The sequence below is a fragment of the Dermacentor albipictus genome, chromosome 1 (assembly GCF_038994185.2).
Source record: "Dermacentor albipictus isolate Rhodes 1998 colony chromosome 1, USDA_Dalb.pri_finalv2, whole genome shotgun sequence".
Classification (NCBI taxonomy): domain Eukaryota; kingdom Metazoa; phylum Arthropoda; class Arachnida; order Ixodida; family Ixodidae; genus Dermacentor; species Dermacentor albipictus.
The window spans coordinates 406294930-406310826 of record NC_091821.1 but is presented as its reverse complement, the minus strand read 5'-3'; the positions used below and the strand labels follow the sequence as shown (position 1 = coordinate 406310826).

General features: G+C 42.3%; 1 protein-coding gene across 2 annotated transcripts in view; it reads left to right on the top strand.

The window, feature by feature from the left end:
- The window catches only part of LOC135903532 (uncharacterized), a 195602-nt gene that overhangs the window by 144700 nt on the left and 35005 nt on the right, over positions 1 to 15897 (top strand). For both annotated transcript variants that reach the window (XM_065433839.2, XM_065433840.1), the window contains exons 46-57: positions 1462 to 1580; positions 3415 to 3597; positions 3684 to 3894; positions 7253 to 7387; positions 8083 to 8222; positions 10526 to 10642; positions 11068 to 11323; positions 11847 to 11991; positions 12491 to 12667; positions 13206 to 13320; positions 14787 to 14977; positions 15568 to 15706. In XM_065433839.2, the coding sequence (XP_065289911.1) occupies positions 1462 to 1580; positions 3415 to 3597; positions 3684 to 3894; positions 7253 to 7387; positions 8083 to 8222; positions 10526 to 10642; positions 11068 to 11323; positions 11847 to 11991; positions 12491 to 12667; positions 13206 to 13320; positions 14787 to 14977; positions 15568 to 15706 (1928 nt within the window). The remainder of the gene's footprint in view (positions 1 to 1461; positions 1581 to 3414; positions 3598 to 3683; positions 3895 to 7252; positions 7388 to 8082; positions 8223 to 10525; positions 10643 to 11067; positions 11324 to 11846; positions 11992 to 12490; positions 12668 to 13205; positions 13321 to 14786; positions 14978 to 15567; positions 15707 to 15897) is intronic.

Here is a 15897-nt window from a genome sequence, read left to right as displayed (position 1 = left end):
GTCTGGTATGTAGTGCATGTATTTTCACATATTGATATGCATAGTATATATATATATATATATATATATATATATATATATATATATATATATTATTGTACCGCTTATAGTATATGCATTTATCGTTGTGACTGTTGCTTATATGATATGTATAGGTAGGTATAGGTATTTATTGATGTCACTTCATGCATTGTCACTGCTGCCGATCATTGGCCCCTCTGGCCGCCGTCAAGCTGTAAGCTTACAGCTATCTTGCCAGGGGAGCCTTCAACACAACATTGTATGTGTGTTGTGAATAAATATTGAATTGAAAAATTGAATTGGTCTTCTTTGGAGACTCTAGATCGATTTAAGGGTCTTGGGACCTGGGTATCTGGTCACTTTGCTCTCGTCAAATTAGACGATTTGCGGCCTTTGAGTGCACGCAAGAAAACGAGAAAGGCGCCTAAATGAAGCTTGGAACAAAAAATACGCACCAACTTAGTGCGGGGCTATGTGCAGAGCAGTAGTAATCCGTAATTAGGGCAAAAAAGCCGAAACGAAACCCAGATGCGCTCGCACACCCTGCGCGCGCCAAAAACCGGAACCGGAAGTGTGGCTTTACTCTACGAATACTATGAACCGATCCCGGAGATAGTGCAATGGTGATTATGGGCCGACCTAGAAGGTCGGCCCATAATCTACATCGAAACTACATCGTACACTAATGCGCCTAAGAAGACATTGTCTTTCTTCGATGTCAACCGCTGTTGACTCGTTCTTTTTTTTTCTTTTTAAAATAAAGTTCAACTTAAGTGGTGATGAAAGTGTTAAATACACTGTGAAACAAAAATTACAGTAACGCCCTCGTTATAACAAGATCGTCGGGAGAGGAAATGTACTTTGTGGTAAGCTGTAAAAGGGCCAAGCCAACGCGGGTTGAGCTCTCCATTGGCACGGGAGCTCGTAAAACTTATATTGAAACAAGGCCGCGCTCAACAATGGCGAGATCACAGTGGCGAAATTCTGCTGATGCCCACGTGCAATTATCTAGTCTGTCGGTTTATCATCACGTGATACAGTTAGTCCCAAGAAGCTGCTTCCATGCGTAGGAGGATCCTTCTTAGCACTCTGTGCCTCGCCAAGTTGGTACGAATAAACCTTACGGAAAAAAAAAAATTCATCGTGCATGCCACACCGAGTGGTCCGGTGCGAATTTCCAGCTGCGCACTTCGTATTAAACGGTGTCCGATGTCACCGAATTAGCTCACTGTAACTGCACTTTGAATAATCTGGCTTAATTAAATGCACTGCAGTGAGACTGCGAAACACTTCGAACAATGCGATATTGCCAATAAAGTGATCTATATATATTATGGTTATAACGACCGTTTACTGTATATTTTTCAACAAGTGTACTAAGACATTCACGTTGACATGGAACGTGAGTGGAACATAATCTGATTTTTTTATGTGGTACAGACACCGTCCAGGACACATTTTCTGATAAGGAGAGGGCCAAGAAAATAATAAAAAGGGAGCTGAACTTGCCCCAAGACCAGCTTGACAAAGTGCTGAAGCAACCTCTGGACATCGACACGGTGAGGACCTCCACATGCTCATCGTCTTTTCATCATCTCCCGCACAACACTGAGCCGCTGAGTTTACTAAAATTATTTATTGACTTTCTGTAGCGCAAAAAAAATGCGGTGAGAACGGCATAAAAACAATAACAAGCTTGTGGCTTCGCCCGAAGGGCGAACCATAGATAGCGTAGCAAGGTATATATCATTCCGGTTGAACTCCTCACACAATGTTTTAACTAGACGCGAGAGCGACATGACGCGACGTAGCACGCAAAGCAACTGCTGCTGTGCAGAAGAAACAGCGCCCCGGCAGCTACCAGGCGTCTCACAACGCTGGCGTAATGCGAAGCGCAGCCGCCGGTGGCGTGGCAGGCGTCGCCCTTCTACGCCCTTCGATGGTGCACGAGGTGAGACCGACGGGAAACCATCGGCGTATTTAGCGCCCATGGAAATGTTAGGTAATGTTAGCTTGGTGTTTACTGTCCGTTCCACTCAGGCCACTGCGCACCCATGGCACCTCAGCGAGAACGCTAGTGAGCCCATTGTGAACGTACGCACAAAGCTCATGCCAGCAGCGGAAGGCAGCAGGCCGTCCTGGCTCCACCGCTGAGCCGATTTAGCTGAGCGTTGACGTTGCGTCTTCCTACAGATCTTCGTAAACTTGTCGGTTATGTCACGTGCAGCCAAACATTGAAGTACTCGCTTACGCAGAACGTCGTGAAGCGCTCGCACCCGGTGCGCGCCCTCCTCCTGGTTTCCTCCTCACCCAGTGCGTGACGTCAACCGCACGCGCTTCAATTATCGGACGCCTTGCTCTCCTCCTGCTTCTCCGCGTCAACGCCTTCCCTCTCCGTCCTTTACTCTCCTCCTCGTTCGTGTCACACGCTCCGGTTTTTATTGTACGAAATCGGCCGACGTCCATGCAAAGTGGGCGAAGCAGCTTAAGAAAGCTACCGGTTTAAAAAAAAAACAAGTCTCTATCTTTATTTGTATTGAACACAGAGCATTGTGCTAAAAAATACTGGAAGGAAGAAAGCGTGCTGCCAATTTCTAAAAGTATTCACAACCCCAAAAAATTTAAAAAAAGGGAGAAGGGGGGCGGGAGCTGTGGATATCTATATGTCGTAATTTTTAACTTCTGAAGTGCTACAATGGCCGGAAATTCGTCTCCCCGACACCTCGTTCTGCATAACTTTGTTGGCACTACTGCCGAAAGTGTTGATAGATTTGGCCTGCACACTTAAACACTACGCCTTTCTCTTCTTTTTTTCTTTTAATTGCAGATTGCTTGTGCTGCAGGAATGTTGTATTGTAGTATACACGCTGTACTGCTGCTAGTGTGCGGGGTCAGGGACATTTGTTAAGCACTCATTGCCTTTAGTCTCCCTTTCTCAGTTAAACACTTCAATAGAACTTTCATTTGGCTTTTATTTCCTTAAAGAACCCTTGCAGGGTTATTACACAAGAGGTATTATATGAGGGTAAAAACAAGCGAGTCTTCAAATTTCTTGTAGAATGAAGAAATACATTTCAACTCAAAGCAAACCACGCGCAGCTTTACAAAAGTCCGAGATTGCGCGCCAGTATCCGTACCCGAGTACATTGGTTCTGTGCGACGTAATGCATCCCTCATCCCAGTATATTTAATTCGCTTCGCCTATAGTTTCCACATCATATTGCGTGACGCTAGGGGAACAGGAAGCAGCAGAAATGCGGCTTTGACAGAAGTCTGCTAATAGTTGTACTGTCCTGAAACAAAGTGCGCACAACTCCGCGTGGTTATCCGTGCACCTACTGGCCTCGTTTTTCATGATGCTAATAACAACATCTTTTGTTTTGCTGTCAATAGCTCGCCAGGAATGACAGCATTAACAACGTCGTGGCAACTGCAATCTGCAACGCCGTCGAAAGCCAACGAAGTGTTCCCGGTCCTCGCAACAAGGATTTCATGGCACTTTGCACTCCCGCCTTGTCTTCAGAAATTGAATATCGGCCATTTCCCGACCTCACAATGTCGAAGCTCATCAAAAATGTGAGTTTTAAACTTGTTTCAACTGAAGAATGTGACTTTCTTAGCATAGTACTAATTTGTTCGTTCCGTTTCTTTTTCTTTTTTAGTTTGCAGACGCTGTATTTGATGGCGTACTGCGGGCATCGAATCTCAGTAAGGAAGTGGTGATGTCCGCCCTGAAAGCACTTAGCACGGCACCGCAAGTCGTTCCAGTGATAAGAGAAAAGTTGTCACTTCTTTCTGAAGCTCTGGATCCAAAGACCGCAAAAGCGCTGTCTGACCTCAACATCACTCAAGATGGCATCAGCGTGTTGACAAGTACGATAGCCAACCATTGCAGTATATATTTATATGGAGGGAAGTTATGATAAAGGAAAGATCAAATAACGCCGTTACAAAATTAGCAGATCAGCTTCAATATTTTTTTCCGTACCTGCAGTTTTTTGTTACACATCCAAACGGAAAGGACAAATAGCATGACTGAACAAAAACGGAAAAGAGAAGTAACGTGAATGAAGACGCAAGAGAACGGCCTCCACAACGCATACTCTAAGTAAATAACTAGCTATAGTTCGCCATATTACGCAAAACGCGCGATTCACGTTGCAGTTTTCAACCTGTGGCAGAGGAGTACTTCATGTACCACCTGCCGACCATAGGTATCACGCAGTGTTAGAGTCACATCGATGTTCCAACGGGTTGCTCACTTCCAACACCGTCCACAACATAATAGGCGCAGGTGCTGCGATGTCTTCGTATTTGCTGAAGCCGAAAAAAAATCTATTCGAAGAACCTTCAGCAAACATTACATATATATATATATATATATATATATATATATATATATATATCGCACGTGCAAACAAAAAATGTTGAGTTCCATGAAAAGCAGCTGAACAGAAAGTGGGGCATAAATACGAGAAAGGATATCCTCCAAACTCAAGATATTAAGATTTCACGCGCTTTGGGGCTTGTTCCCAAACAATTATCTGTTTTGCATGCGTTTCCCTTCTTCAACACTCTTCGCTGTCTACTTTCCTGACAAGTGTGTTGTGCCACGCTGGTACGTGCATTTCGTTCATGACCTGACAGTGCCGGGCGCGTGAGATAGGTGTCGATTATTGTTTGAGGACAAGAAAAGGCCCTAATGATGCACACTCTTTTCTTTTCTTTTTTACAGTTCCCTGCCCAAATATGACAATTAGTGTATGCAATGTTTATCATATATGTCGTTTTATAACTGAAGTGATTTACGAGATGAGAACACGCACCTGATTTTGAGTATTCGATGTTCCACTAAAAACTGACACGGTTCGGCTAAGCAACTTCATACTTTGCCAATGTAGTGGTCTTTAAACGAGCACTTAGAATACAAACGATTAACAACGTAGGTACGAGCCAGCGGCGTAGCTAGGGCGTCTGGCATCCGGGGCCCATAGGTCTTCTGTCACCCCCCCCTTGATGTAGTCGAGGAAGGCGAAGATATCGACAATTTCCGGGTTTCAGAACCAGTACAGCCGCCTTGGATACGGCGCACGTTCCCCGGGTCCCCCTCTCCTTCGCTTTCTTTCCGAGAGATCACGAATGCAGCAGATATACACGCTATTTTTCCTGCAGCAAATAACACAGGGTGCTGCACTGATAACGTGTGATAAGCCGATGTGCACATCTTGGGTCAGACTGTAAGGCTTGGCAGCCAATACAAATGCGGCATCGTGGAAAACATGACTCACGTCACAAGTAACAAAAATATATTTATAATAAAGTTTTAATTACCAATTTTAGCGGCAATATTGCATTTGCAAAACTGAAGCCCGACATTCATATCTTGCCCAACAACAACTTCACAAAAATCTTCGTAGGTACTATGGCACGCAGTATTTCGTCTGTGGGCAGCGCTGAACGAAAACGAAAATTAAATTGTTTGTCAGTGACGCTGGTCTCCCCACCCTATTAGAAAACGCTACCTGCTTCCCCGCTGCGCGGGCGCCAATGCTATGACAATTACGAGTTCTCTTCATTCTTATCAATAAAGCCTTGTTTTCATTTTCTGACATACGGACAAACGTGATTATCCGAGCTGCGGTACCACAGCAAGATTGGGAACAGAACAGAGCATGCGTTGCGTCGATTCTTGGCGTCACCATAAAGAAAAGAAAGAAAAGGGCGCGATGAAGCCCGTGCCAGCGAAAGCTTGCACTAATTTTGGTCTGCACTCGCAATGGAGAGGATTATGTTATCAACGTCACTGGTCCACTACTTCAGATTTATTTCGCTGCTGCTATATACTGGGCGCCGCCCGCAGTGCCAAAGTACTGTAGGTTGTAGCACCGAAAATGATTTTGTTTAAGACGTTTTTGTTGAGTTAACAATATGACTTTGAGTCCCTAATTCTCGAATGGAAGTGCTTCCTCTATAAGTACTAATTACGGGATTATTAAGGATATGGTTATTACTTATCTGCCATATTTTTCGCGCTACCGAGTTCCTAGTAATCCGAAAAAGACATAACTTCATAGAATCTCGATCGGGAAATATCCTTACAAAATTCACCTTTTTTTTTATAAAACTCTGTGCAGCTGATACAGACACTGTACTTGTGACATGAAGCCACACAACAACAGTTTTCTGAAACTTTCGTCGGTAAGAAGAAAAGCGTGAAACATAACGGCAGGTTTCGCAGCGGCTTCTCGGAGCGAGCGGGAGAGGGGAAGTAAAAGCGAGCAGGACATCGCGCCGGGCCCGCGACTACAGCCTGTCGAGTCATACGCCTCCAAACTCTTTGGCCGAACCGAGTCTGAAGGCGATCCAGACGCATCTTTTGACGGCCCCACTTAGGCAACGTCGCTCTCAACGAACGCTTCGCCGTAAACGCGAGCGCCAGGCGCGCTGGTTGAACGCCCTCTTGCTGCTGTCTTTGTTCGTCTTCGCTGCGCGTTAAGAACGGAAGAGGGACCCAAGAGCCCCGACGCCTTACAACGCCTCACTGTATGTTTCGCGACTCCTAGCTGCTCCCAGCATGAACGCACAGCATGAACGCACAGCACGAGCGCACCCCACATGAAACGTTCCGCTAAGGCGAATAGTTTAGCGACCATTTCGCGAATTAAATTTGTTAGCCCGCACATTCGTGCAATTATTTCGTGGGGTGTTGATAGAGCTTAAGCCGACAATTCTGCGGCGCAACGCATTGGGTGCATGAGCTCGGGCTACTGGATACCGGAACATTCTTAGCAATTTGCGCCCAGTCAAGCCGGTGGAAAGAGGGGTGTCTTCAGGCGTATATGACACCCCCCCCCCCCCCTAGCCCCTTGCACCCGGGGCCCACGGCCCCCCGGCCCCCCCTGTTGCTACGCCACCGGTACGAGCATTATGAAAAGGAACCTTACCTCCTACATAATCGTTGATGGGCGCTACGAAGCAAGCAAGTTCGTAAATAGGAAAAGAAAATGTCCGCGAACAAAGTAGCTTTTTCTGCAGCTTTTTTTAGCGATTAGGTTACAGGAAAATCTTGCTTCCATAAGCTTGCTGCTAATTATGGATTCACAACACACACAAAAAAGACAAACTTGCTTGTCTATTAGCCTACTCCGCGGCATCAGTGTTGTCGTTGTTGTTGTTGTAGTCGTTGTTTTCTGTCTTAATGCTACCAATTTTCCTTCGGAATCACTTACAGGTCCAGCTGCGCTGAGCCTCGTGGGCCAGCTGCTTTGTGGTTCACCCCTCAAAGCACTTGAAGACCAATTTTATCTCCTAGAACCTTCGTCTCGCGAGCCGACACTTGACGTGCAGGAAATAGAAGAACTGCCCAGTAAGAGCATTTGTTATTTATTAGCATGGAGTATTCCTTTGAGAACGCAGTAAAGTGAAAGAGAAATAGATATTTAAAAGCTCAGCACTTAGCGATAATCCCTGCATGTATATTCGAGTAAGTTGTATACCTGAACAAAATTTATGATAGGAACATTCGTAAACTTGGAACATAATTGTAATTTTTGGCATCATATATGACTTAATTGCAAATAGTATCCCACGTTTTAACATAAGTTACATGCCGTGTTGAAACTCGTGGGTCGCATTAATACGCAGCCATTTCAAATAGTTTGTGACATTTCCCAGAAATATGTACGATTGCTTTTCAGAAGACGTAAATGAACGTATGCCTAGCTTTAGGCATCACGCAGCAAAATAAAGAACTAAAGAAATTGAACGAAAGAAAAGAAAATGCGCACCTGTTTGGGTCTTCAAAAGGACTCTTACCGGAATAGGAAACTCACTAAAACGTGGTTTTGGATGTATGGATATTTTTGTCACTTTTCGTAGTAAAAAGAACGTTACGATTAGTTACGTTTTATGTGTTCACGTTATGCATGTCACTCTCTGTTACGCGATAAAGTATAGTAGCAGCCGCGCAAATATGACCGAAGGCTAGCACAAGCCAATTCGTCCGCGAGACCTTGTAAGTGGTTCACCACCATGCGCGTAACACGTTCACTTTGTCGACAGGCAAGTTTTGTCGTCGTGGCTATGAACAAGTGATGAGGATGTCCGGCGGCCCCATCATCTGGGGATTTCTCAAGCCCATTCTGCGCGGCCAGATACTGTATGCGCCGAGATCGCCAGCTGCTTTCCAAATCATGCAAGAGGTACGACACCTAGGCTTCTCTTTTTCGCATGTTTTGATGATGGCCGTCATATGCGTGAGTTAAACGCCTTAAATGTCCCCTCACCAGTGCCCCTAAGAAATGTTTTACATATACGCCAGAAGTTGTAAAGCGTTGTCCAGGGAAGAGTCTACCGTGAGAAGTTTAAAAAATGGTTCAATAGTAGCCAAAAATAGAAGCAAATGAAAGGTTGCAAGTCCGTGGTACGAGAAGGCGAACTACCCTGCCCGCAGCATGCCCAGGTGAAAATATTTAACTGGTAATCCAACTGGTCCCAGTTGCAAGCCAACTGGGCAGTAGCCGATTTCTTCTGGGCAGTATCTCTGCCGTTGTATCGACCAGTGTCAGTCAGAGGAGCTTTCTCTTGGGGCCGCTGCTTAAAAAATTATGACAAATGCAGGGCAGAGACAACGCATATGACGAGGTTCTTATATTTTACCCTAGAAAGTAAGTATTACGCCCTGTTACGGCTTCGTCATTCACTCTTGATGGCTGAATTGTTACTTTGTTGTGTTGCTTTGTGTTGTTACTTCGTTACATGTTGACATTGATAGCTTTTGCGTGCCGCTGCTGTACGATGTATGTTCTCACTTGTTTTCTGGGACCCAGATGTCCTCGAGCTGCTTTCTTGTAGCTTTTTACCTCTGGTCTATTCCCTAACTTATTGGGACGAATAAAGGGCCTTCCTTTAAGGCCACTATTAATGCTAGAAGGCGAAAAACATCTGCGTGGTAGATTCATTTCTTGAAAGTGTATTTCTTGTGTTACTTTAATATCGCCATGGCAACAAGTTTTTTTTTCTTTCTTTTTCTTCTTTTTCTTTGGGAAGGGGGCTTTACATAGGGTTTACAGACGCACTACTGAGGGTTGAAGAAACCAGGACACGTGTCACGCTACGTAAATAAAGCCGACTATGCCGCAGCAACATTCTTTCGTAGAATGAAAGGGAAAAGCACAGTTTGCTCCTCTATTTAGAGCGAACTTTTTACGCAGCCACATGCGCCCAAAAACGCAAACTTAAAAGCCTAAGGCATCAGCGCCAGAAGCTCAGTCAGAAACGCCCGAGAGCTTAAGCGTGAATTCCGAAAGCGCCAACGCCTAAATTGCAAGATATTTATTAAAACATCACATTAAAATTATATTCTGGCATTTTGCGTGCCAAAACCACAATTTGATTATGAGGCACGTCGTCGTAGGGGGACTACGGATTAATTTCGACCACCTGGGGTTCTTTTACGTGCACCAAACGCACGGTACACGTGTGTTCTTGCATTTCGTCCCCATCTAAATGCGGCCGCCGCGATCGGACTTTGATCCCGCGCCCTCGCGGCTTAGCAGCGCAACGAAATTGCAGCATATGAAACTGCGCACACCTATGAGAAATACGAATGCATAGCGCGCTGAAAAATTGAAGGAACGCGGGTGGGGAATGAGGGTGTTGCGCAGGTGGAAAGTACGACTTAATTATGTGATCCGTGTGAAAATATGAAAGCTCTTTAATGAATTACTTGTGTCATTGCACGGTGTAGGTAACGGGGCTTGGGGACGCCGCTCCCTTTACAGCAGCTTCGATAAGAGATTGAAGTTCGATTCTACGTGGTCGCGCAAGTCTATCGGAATTCTTTCTTTATTATTTTATCGCTCACTCTGCGTCTCATCTCGGTAAAAACGGCATTTCCTCAGTTTCAGTATAAAAATGTACTAGCAAGACAAGTCTAGAAAGTTCTCTTTATTTGACGCGTTCTTGCTTGCGCACCTGTAAAGCTGGCTCCTTTGCATAATTAGTGTATATGCAAAGGAGTACCCTTTCAAGGATATCTCGATGAATTCGAGGCAAGGCCCGCTTCCATCTTTCCCTCGGTCTTCTGTCGTGGTTAACGCCAACAGTGTTTACAACGCAGAACTTGGAAAATGTGGAAGAAGCAACGGTGAGAAGCTTATAAAGTTGTTGAACATGGATACCCTAGGCGTCTGCCTTCTTGCCACCTGTACAAATTTTATTCCTTTCTTACAATGCTTTCCCCTTCCAATTTGTGCCAGCCTACAGTATTCATTAAATCCATTTGTAACCTTAACCAAGTTATAATTCGAAAAGTTTAGGAGCACTTTATTCCCTTACCTGTTCCTAAAGCTAAGAATAGGTACGTTTTCGCTTTTTTTTTTCTCTTTGACGCGTAACAGTTTGATGCTCATTCGTGGAATTAGTGGTACAATTTTATCGCCATCTCGACTTCCCATTTTGCCTTTGAAACGTTATTTGCCCAATACTCGAACGATGTTTGCAGGTGAACAAGACGTTCGAGTCCATGTCTTTTATCATCGACGCTCTTCATGTGTGGAGCGAGGGAACAATTGGGCTGAAATTTCTGACAAAAGAAAATGGACCAGTGACAAAATTAAAGGTAAAAATCTATAAAGATTGTACTTTCTTTACATTTCACCCGATGCATTCTACATATAGTGAGCTCTACTCAGGGTTTACAATCTACGCTTTTGCGTGCGTGTGCGTGAACAGTTTAGCTTATACATTGCCCACATGCCTGTAAGGTCGCGAAATGTTGTCATTAACAGTGCCATGCTTTCTGTGAGCGTTCCATGCATCTATGCTCCGCCCTCGTACATGTATTACTTAAGTCGTACCAAATGTATTTTGCTTTTTAGCAGCTTGATTAGACAGCCCAACTTTGTTAATATTTCTGCACAAGTGTAAATGGCAACAGTAGCAGCAGCAACAAAACAAATTGTTTATAAATTATATAGTGAATTCAAACACATATATAACAGATGTGAGGATAATTTGAAAGACAATCGAAGTAAATTACTGCAGGAGCTGATTGCATCGAAGAGTCTACAGCCCCTTGCCAAGGACATGCTTGGCGATGATGTGTATGCTTTTCTCACGGACCTCAACGTTAAGGAAGTGCGTCATGAATTCGGCGACCTTGGAGGATTGCTTGACCTTGTGCAGCTTGTAGGAAGTATCTCTCAGTGTTTTGAGCTTGATAGGTTCAAGCAGCATAACACTGAAGAAGACCTGGTGAAGGCTGCCATGCATCTTGGTGCCCGAAGAGAGTTTATACTAGGCAAGTTGCATGTTCACTTCCTGTTCTTTATTAGTTTAGTTTTTATTTTTTTATCCTGGACAACCTTGCCTTCAGCTACGAATGTCAAGTTGCACATGTGATGATATTTTTGTGGCAACAATGCACACTTTGACCTTAGGTACAGCTATAACTGAACTTGCTGCAATGCTGCTCAACATCAGTCAGTGCTGCTTGTCCCACACCACTTATAAACAACATTCCAAATAACAGTGCCTTTAACTATTGCTTTTATGTTTGCACAGAAGGAGATTTGATAATTTACACCTCTCTGAAGTTATGAGTCAGAAATAAATATATATTAAGCACAGTCAGAAATTGACTTTGGCTTGAAATTTGAACCAAATTTTTCATGATTTTCAATGTGTGGTGGACCATGGTGGACAGGTATTTTTCAGGGAAGTGCCAAGAATACCTAGAACGTTTCTGTGGGATATTTTAATAACTAATAACGACCACAATTAAAAGCATATTGAGTTGACAGTAAATTTTGTTTTGTGCACAGCTGTCGTCTTCCTCAACCTGGATACAAATATGGGCCTACGCCTGGAGAATGGATCCATGGTGAAATCGTTGCTGCCTCCAGATGTTCAATATAAGATAAGAATGGACATCGACAACGTGCCTTTAACAAAAACTGTTAAATCCAGGTTTGAGCAAATTTCTTCTGCTCCTGAAGTATTAAAAAGATCCCTAAGCATGCGTTCCACTCAAAAGTATTAGAAATGAATGCAAATAAATTCTAGCTTGAGTATAATATATATGTTAACACTTTCCGAATAATTTACAAATTCTATGTTTTAGATGCATGCTGCTTTCATAAGAAACCTACATATGAGTTTTCACTTCTATTCTTTCATTTAAAAATACAAAAAAAATACTTGTTGAGTAGCAGGAAATGAAAGGTGGAAAGAAGCATGCACTTACCTACAAGCTGCTTGTTGTTGTTATTTAATATGTGCACACAGATGGAAAGGTACACTACATACATCGTATACTACTCATTAAGTATTCTATTGAAAAATGTTACAAAGCCTTTTTCAAATCCACATCTACTCATTTAGTGCGGAACGTTTAAACAAGGCAATAGTCTCATGCTATAGTTATAGACATGACATCAAATGGCACTGTCTATTTCTTTTACCCCAGGTTCTGGCAACCAGGTGCAAATGATGACTTTTTGGATGACATGCGATACCTACGAGGCTTTGCACACTTTCAGGAGCTCATAGACATGGCGATCACCAAGATGCACGTGGGAAAGTCATTTGACTACCCTCCAAGCTACCTGCAACAGTTCCCTTATCCCTGCTACATAAAGGATTCGTAAGCAACCAACATATTAATGATTTAGTTCACAATGCTCTTGGAAAGATAAAGCTATGTATCTTTATTCATCTAGGAGATTATAACCATGAGGGATATAACAATCGAACAGCATTAGATGGATAAAATCATCTAGATTCGAATGATGGCTGCAACGATTGCTACAAAAATACTGAAAAATTTAATGCTGCAATGAGAAAACAATAAATAATTTCATGCTTAATTGAGTTCTGTGTAACTAAATTATTAATCAAATGTGCAACGTGGATAACACAGGAGCACTTAACGTCAGTTCCAGAAACTACTGTGGTAGAATATTAAAATTTTTAGAATGAACTATTTTTATACAAGTTGAACTCTCAAGTTTCCCTATATCATGTTGAAAGTGAAACATAGTATTTTCTAAGATATTCTTGCGGAATTTCAATGCAGTTAGAGTATATTTATACTTTTATTTCTATTAATAAATTTTTAATGAGAGATATTTTTCTGTTGTTTTTGTCAAATGGGGCTCAGCCAAATACTTTCATTTTTGCAGAGTGGGATATTACATCAAGGCGATGTTACCACTGGTATTCACATTAGCCTGGATTTTCCTGGTGGCTTTCTTTGTGCGAGAAAGGGTTCTGCCAAAAGAATTGCACTTAGAAGAAGTAAGTGTTTATGCCAGGCTTTGTGGCATCAAGTACATTATAGATACACATTTACCTCGGTGCTACACCAAACGGCAACTTTTAGACTAACCTGATGAAGAAACAGTACATACTAACAATTAGGTGTTGTACCTCATGCACGCATGTTGCACATAAAGTAATCCTTTATGTTCATTCAACCACTCAAAAGATGTTATCTTGATTACACACTGGAAATCCTAATTCATGCATAAGAAAAAGAAAGCTAATTATACATACAAGCCTAATTCATTACTGGTAATGTTGCACACATGTCCTGTGTTCAAGGAGGGCTTTCTAATTACAATTTCAGAATCACAGTATGTACACTGCATTGTACATCTCTCCTTGAACATTGCTTAAGACTACAGCTTAGCTTACTATTTATATACATGTATTGCATGGTTTACTACATTTATGATGATACCACAAATAACAATATACATCTGCAATGACTAGTTATTTAAGCATTACCAATTTCTGAATAATTTTTATGCAAAAATAAGCTTAGTAAAACAATGCATTACCTCACATATTGGATATGATGACAAAACCCTAGCTTTTGAATAGTTGTATATTCTCGAAAATAGGACATCAAGTCACCAAAGGTAGTGAAAGCAGGCTAAATGAACAATGCTGATATGAGCTGATCTCATTACAGATAGCGCAAGCACATTTCCATGATTGTATGTTTAATGTCATACAGCTCAATACCTAAATGACTGCCATTACCATGCATACTCCGTGGGCTACAGAACCACGTATTGGTTTGGCACCTTTCCTGCATGCTTGACTTCTAGCACAACATATGAGTGTGTCGTTACCCAAATATTAAATAGAAGTGTCATGCTCACATTATTTTTTCTTTGAGATATGGTTTTTTTACCACTGAACATTTATAAAACTAGACAGACTTAAATCTTGGCTGCATGGAGACTGCAACAAGCCAAGGCCAAAATCATCTTGCCCTGGCATAACTGTTTGAGCAGTTTGGTAGCTGTTTTCAACGCATTCCAGATATAATGATAAGCTGATGATGATGATCAGGTTCTTTAGTTCTATGAATGCTAGAATTAGAAACTCCAATGCATTTTATAAGTGGTTATATAGATTTTATTTTGTGCATGTCATAGGCTATATCAATTTACATACAGTGAGTGGCCATCAACCGTGTTGCTTAATGTTGGTGGCACCTACAATGTAGCTGAGAATGAAATAGTTTTGTAAGTAATCCATGCTGACTAATGCATGGGCATCTGTCCTGCGATATTTGATGGATGTATGCCCTTACACAAAAAAAGTAAAGGCCTTCTGGCTGTTACTGTCAAGGGTTGGCTAGCGTTAACTTCTTAATAAAAGGGTGCACACTTGTCTTGCGCTGTTGGGAGTTGTATTTGCTTAAATCTGTTTGTTTAGATTATCATGTAGTTCCCCTTGTCTTGCACCAGATTATGCAGGTTATGGGCCTGAAACCATGGATTGACTGGAGTGCGTGGTTCCTGATCAGCATATCTATTTCCATTGGCATTGTCGCATGCACAACTGTCATCTTGTGCTATGGAGGCATTTTACCATACAGCAATCCTCTCCTCCTCTTCATTTTCTATGGAACCTTCGCACTCTCAGTGCTCATGTTTTGGTAAGTTGTGCTGCTGCTTGCTGCAAGCCTGTCTATCAAATATGAAGTCTGAAAAAAAATTAAGTTTCTTTTTTTAATGTCTAGTAGGCAAGGTAGCAACAGAGAGAAGTGAGAGAAGAGTGAGTTAACAACAAAGTTATTTGTGTACTAAATTTAATTAAGAGAGAGAATAGCAGCAGCAAAACAGGCAAGCAAATATGTGTAGTGCTGCTAGGCAGGATATTGTTTACGGCTTGTCACAGTGCACAGCATATTTGCAGACCGGCAGTTTTTCGATATTAATTTTCACCTACGTAAATAAATTATAAATGTTCTTTTTTATTTTGCACACTTGATTTAATTCTTTCTCTGCTTGTTTATTTGTGTTAAAGAAGGATCAATATATCTGGCTGCTGGCTTTTCATGTATTAGTATATGTCTTCATGCTTGTTCTTTCAAGAGAGTTTCAGATTCCTAATTTTGCAATGTGATCTTCATATGCTGCCTTTGAAATTAAATATTGTGCTATACAAACCAAGTGCTTTCATTCCTAGTGGTTTCATGCAGAAAAGCCACATGCTGATACTATTATTGTTTGCTTCTTTCCTCAGCTACATGATCAGCATATTCTTCCAGTCAGCTACTGTGGCTTCACTGACTGGAATAGTGGGATACTTGATCAGCTTCCTGCCCTTTGTGATAGCTGTATCTATGGAAGCAACCTTTTCACTAAAACAAAAGCTCCTTCTAGTAAGTATGCACACACACAGTATCTGTGTATAGCGTCTGCACAAATATTGTTTGTGGGTGTGTATGTGTGCATGTGTGTGCATGTGTGTGCTTCCATGCATGTATGTTTGCATTGCATGTGCGTATGTGCATGCATGTACATGCATGTATACATGTGTCCCAGCTAACACTAGCCAGGCTATTGAAAGAAG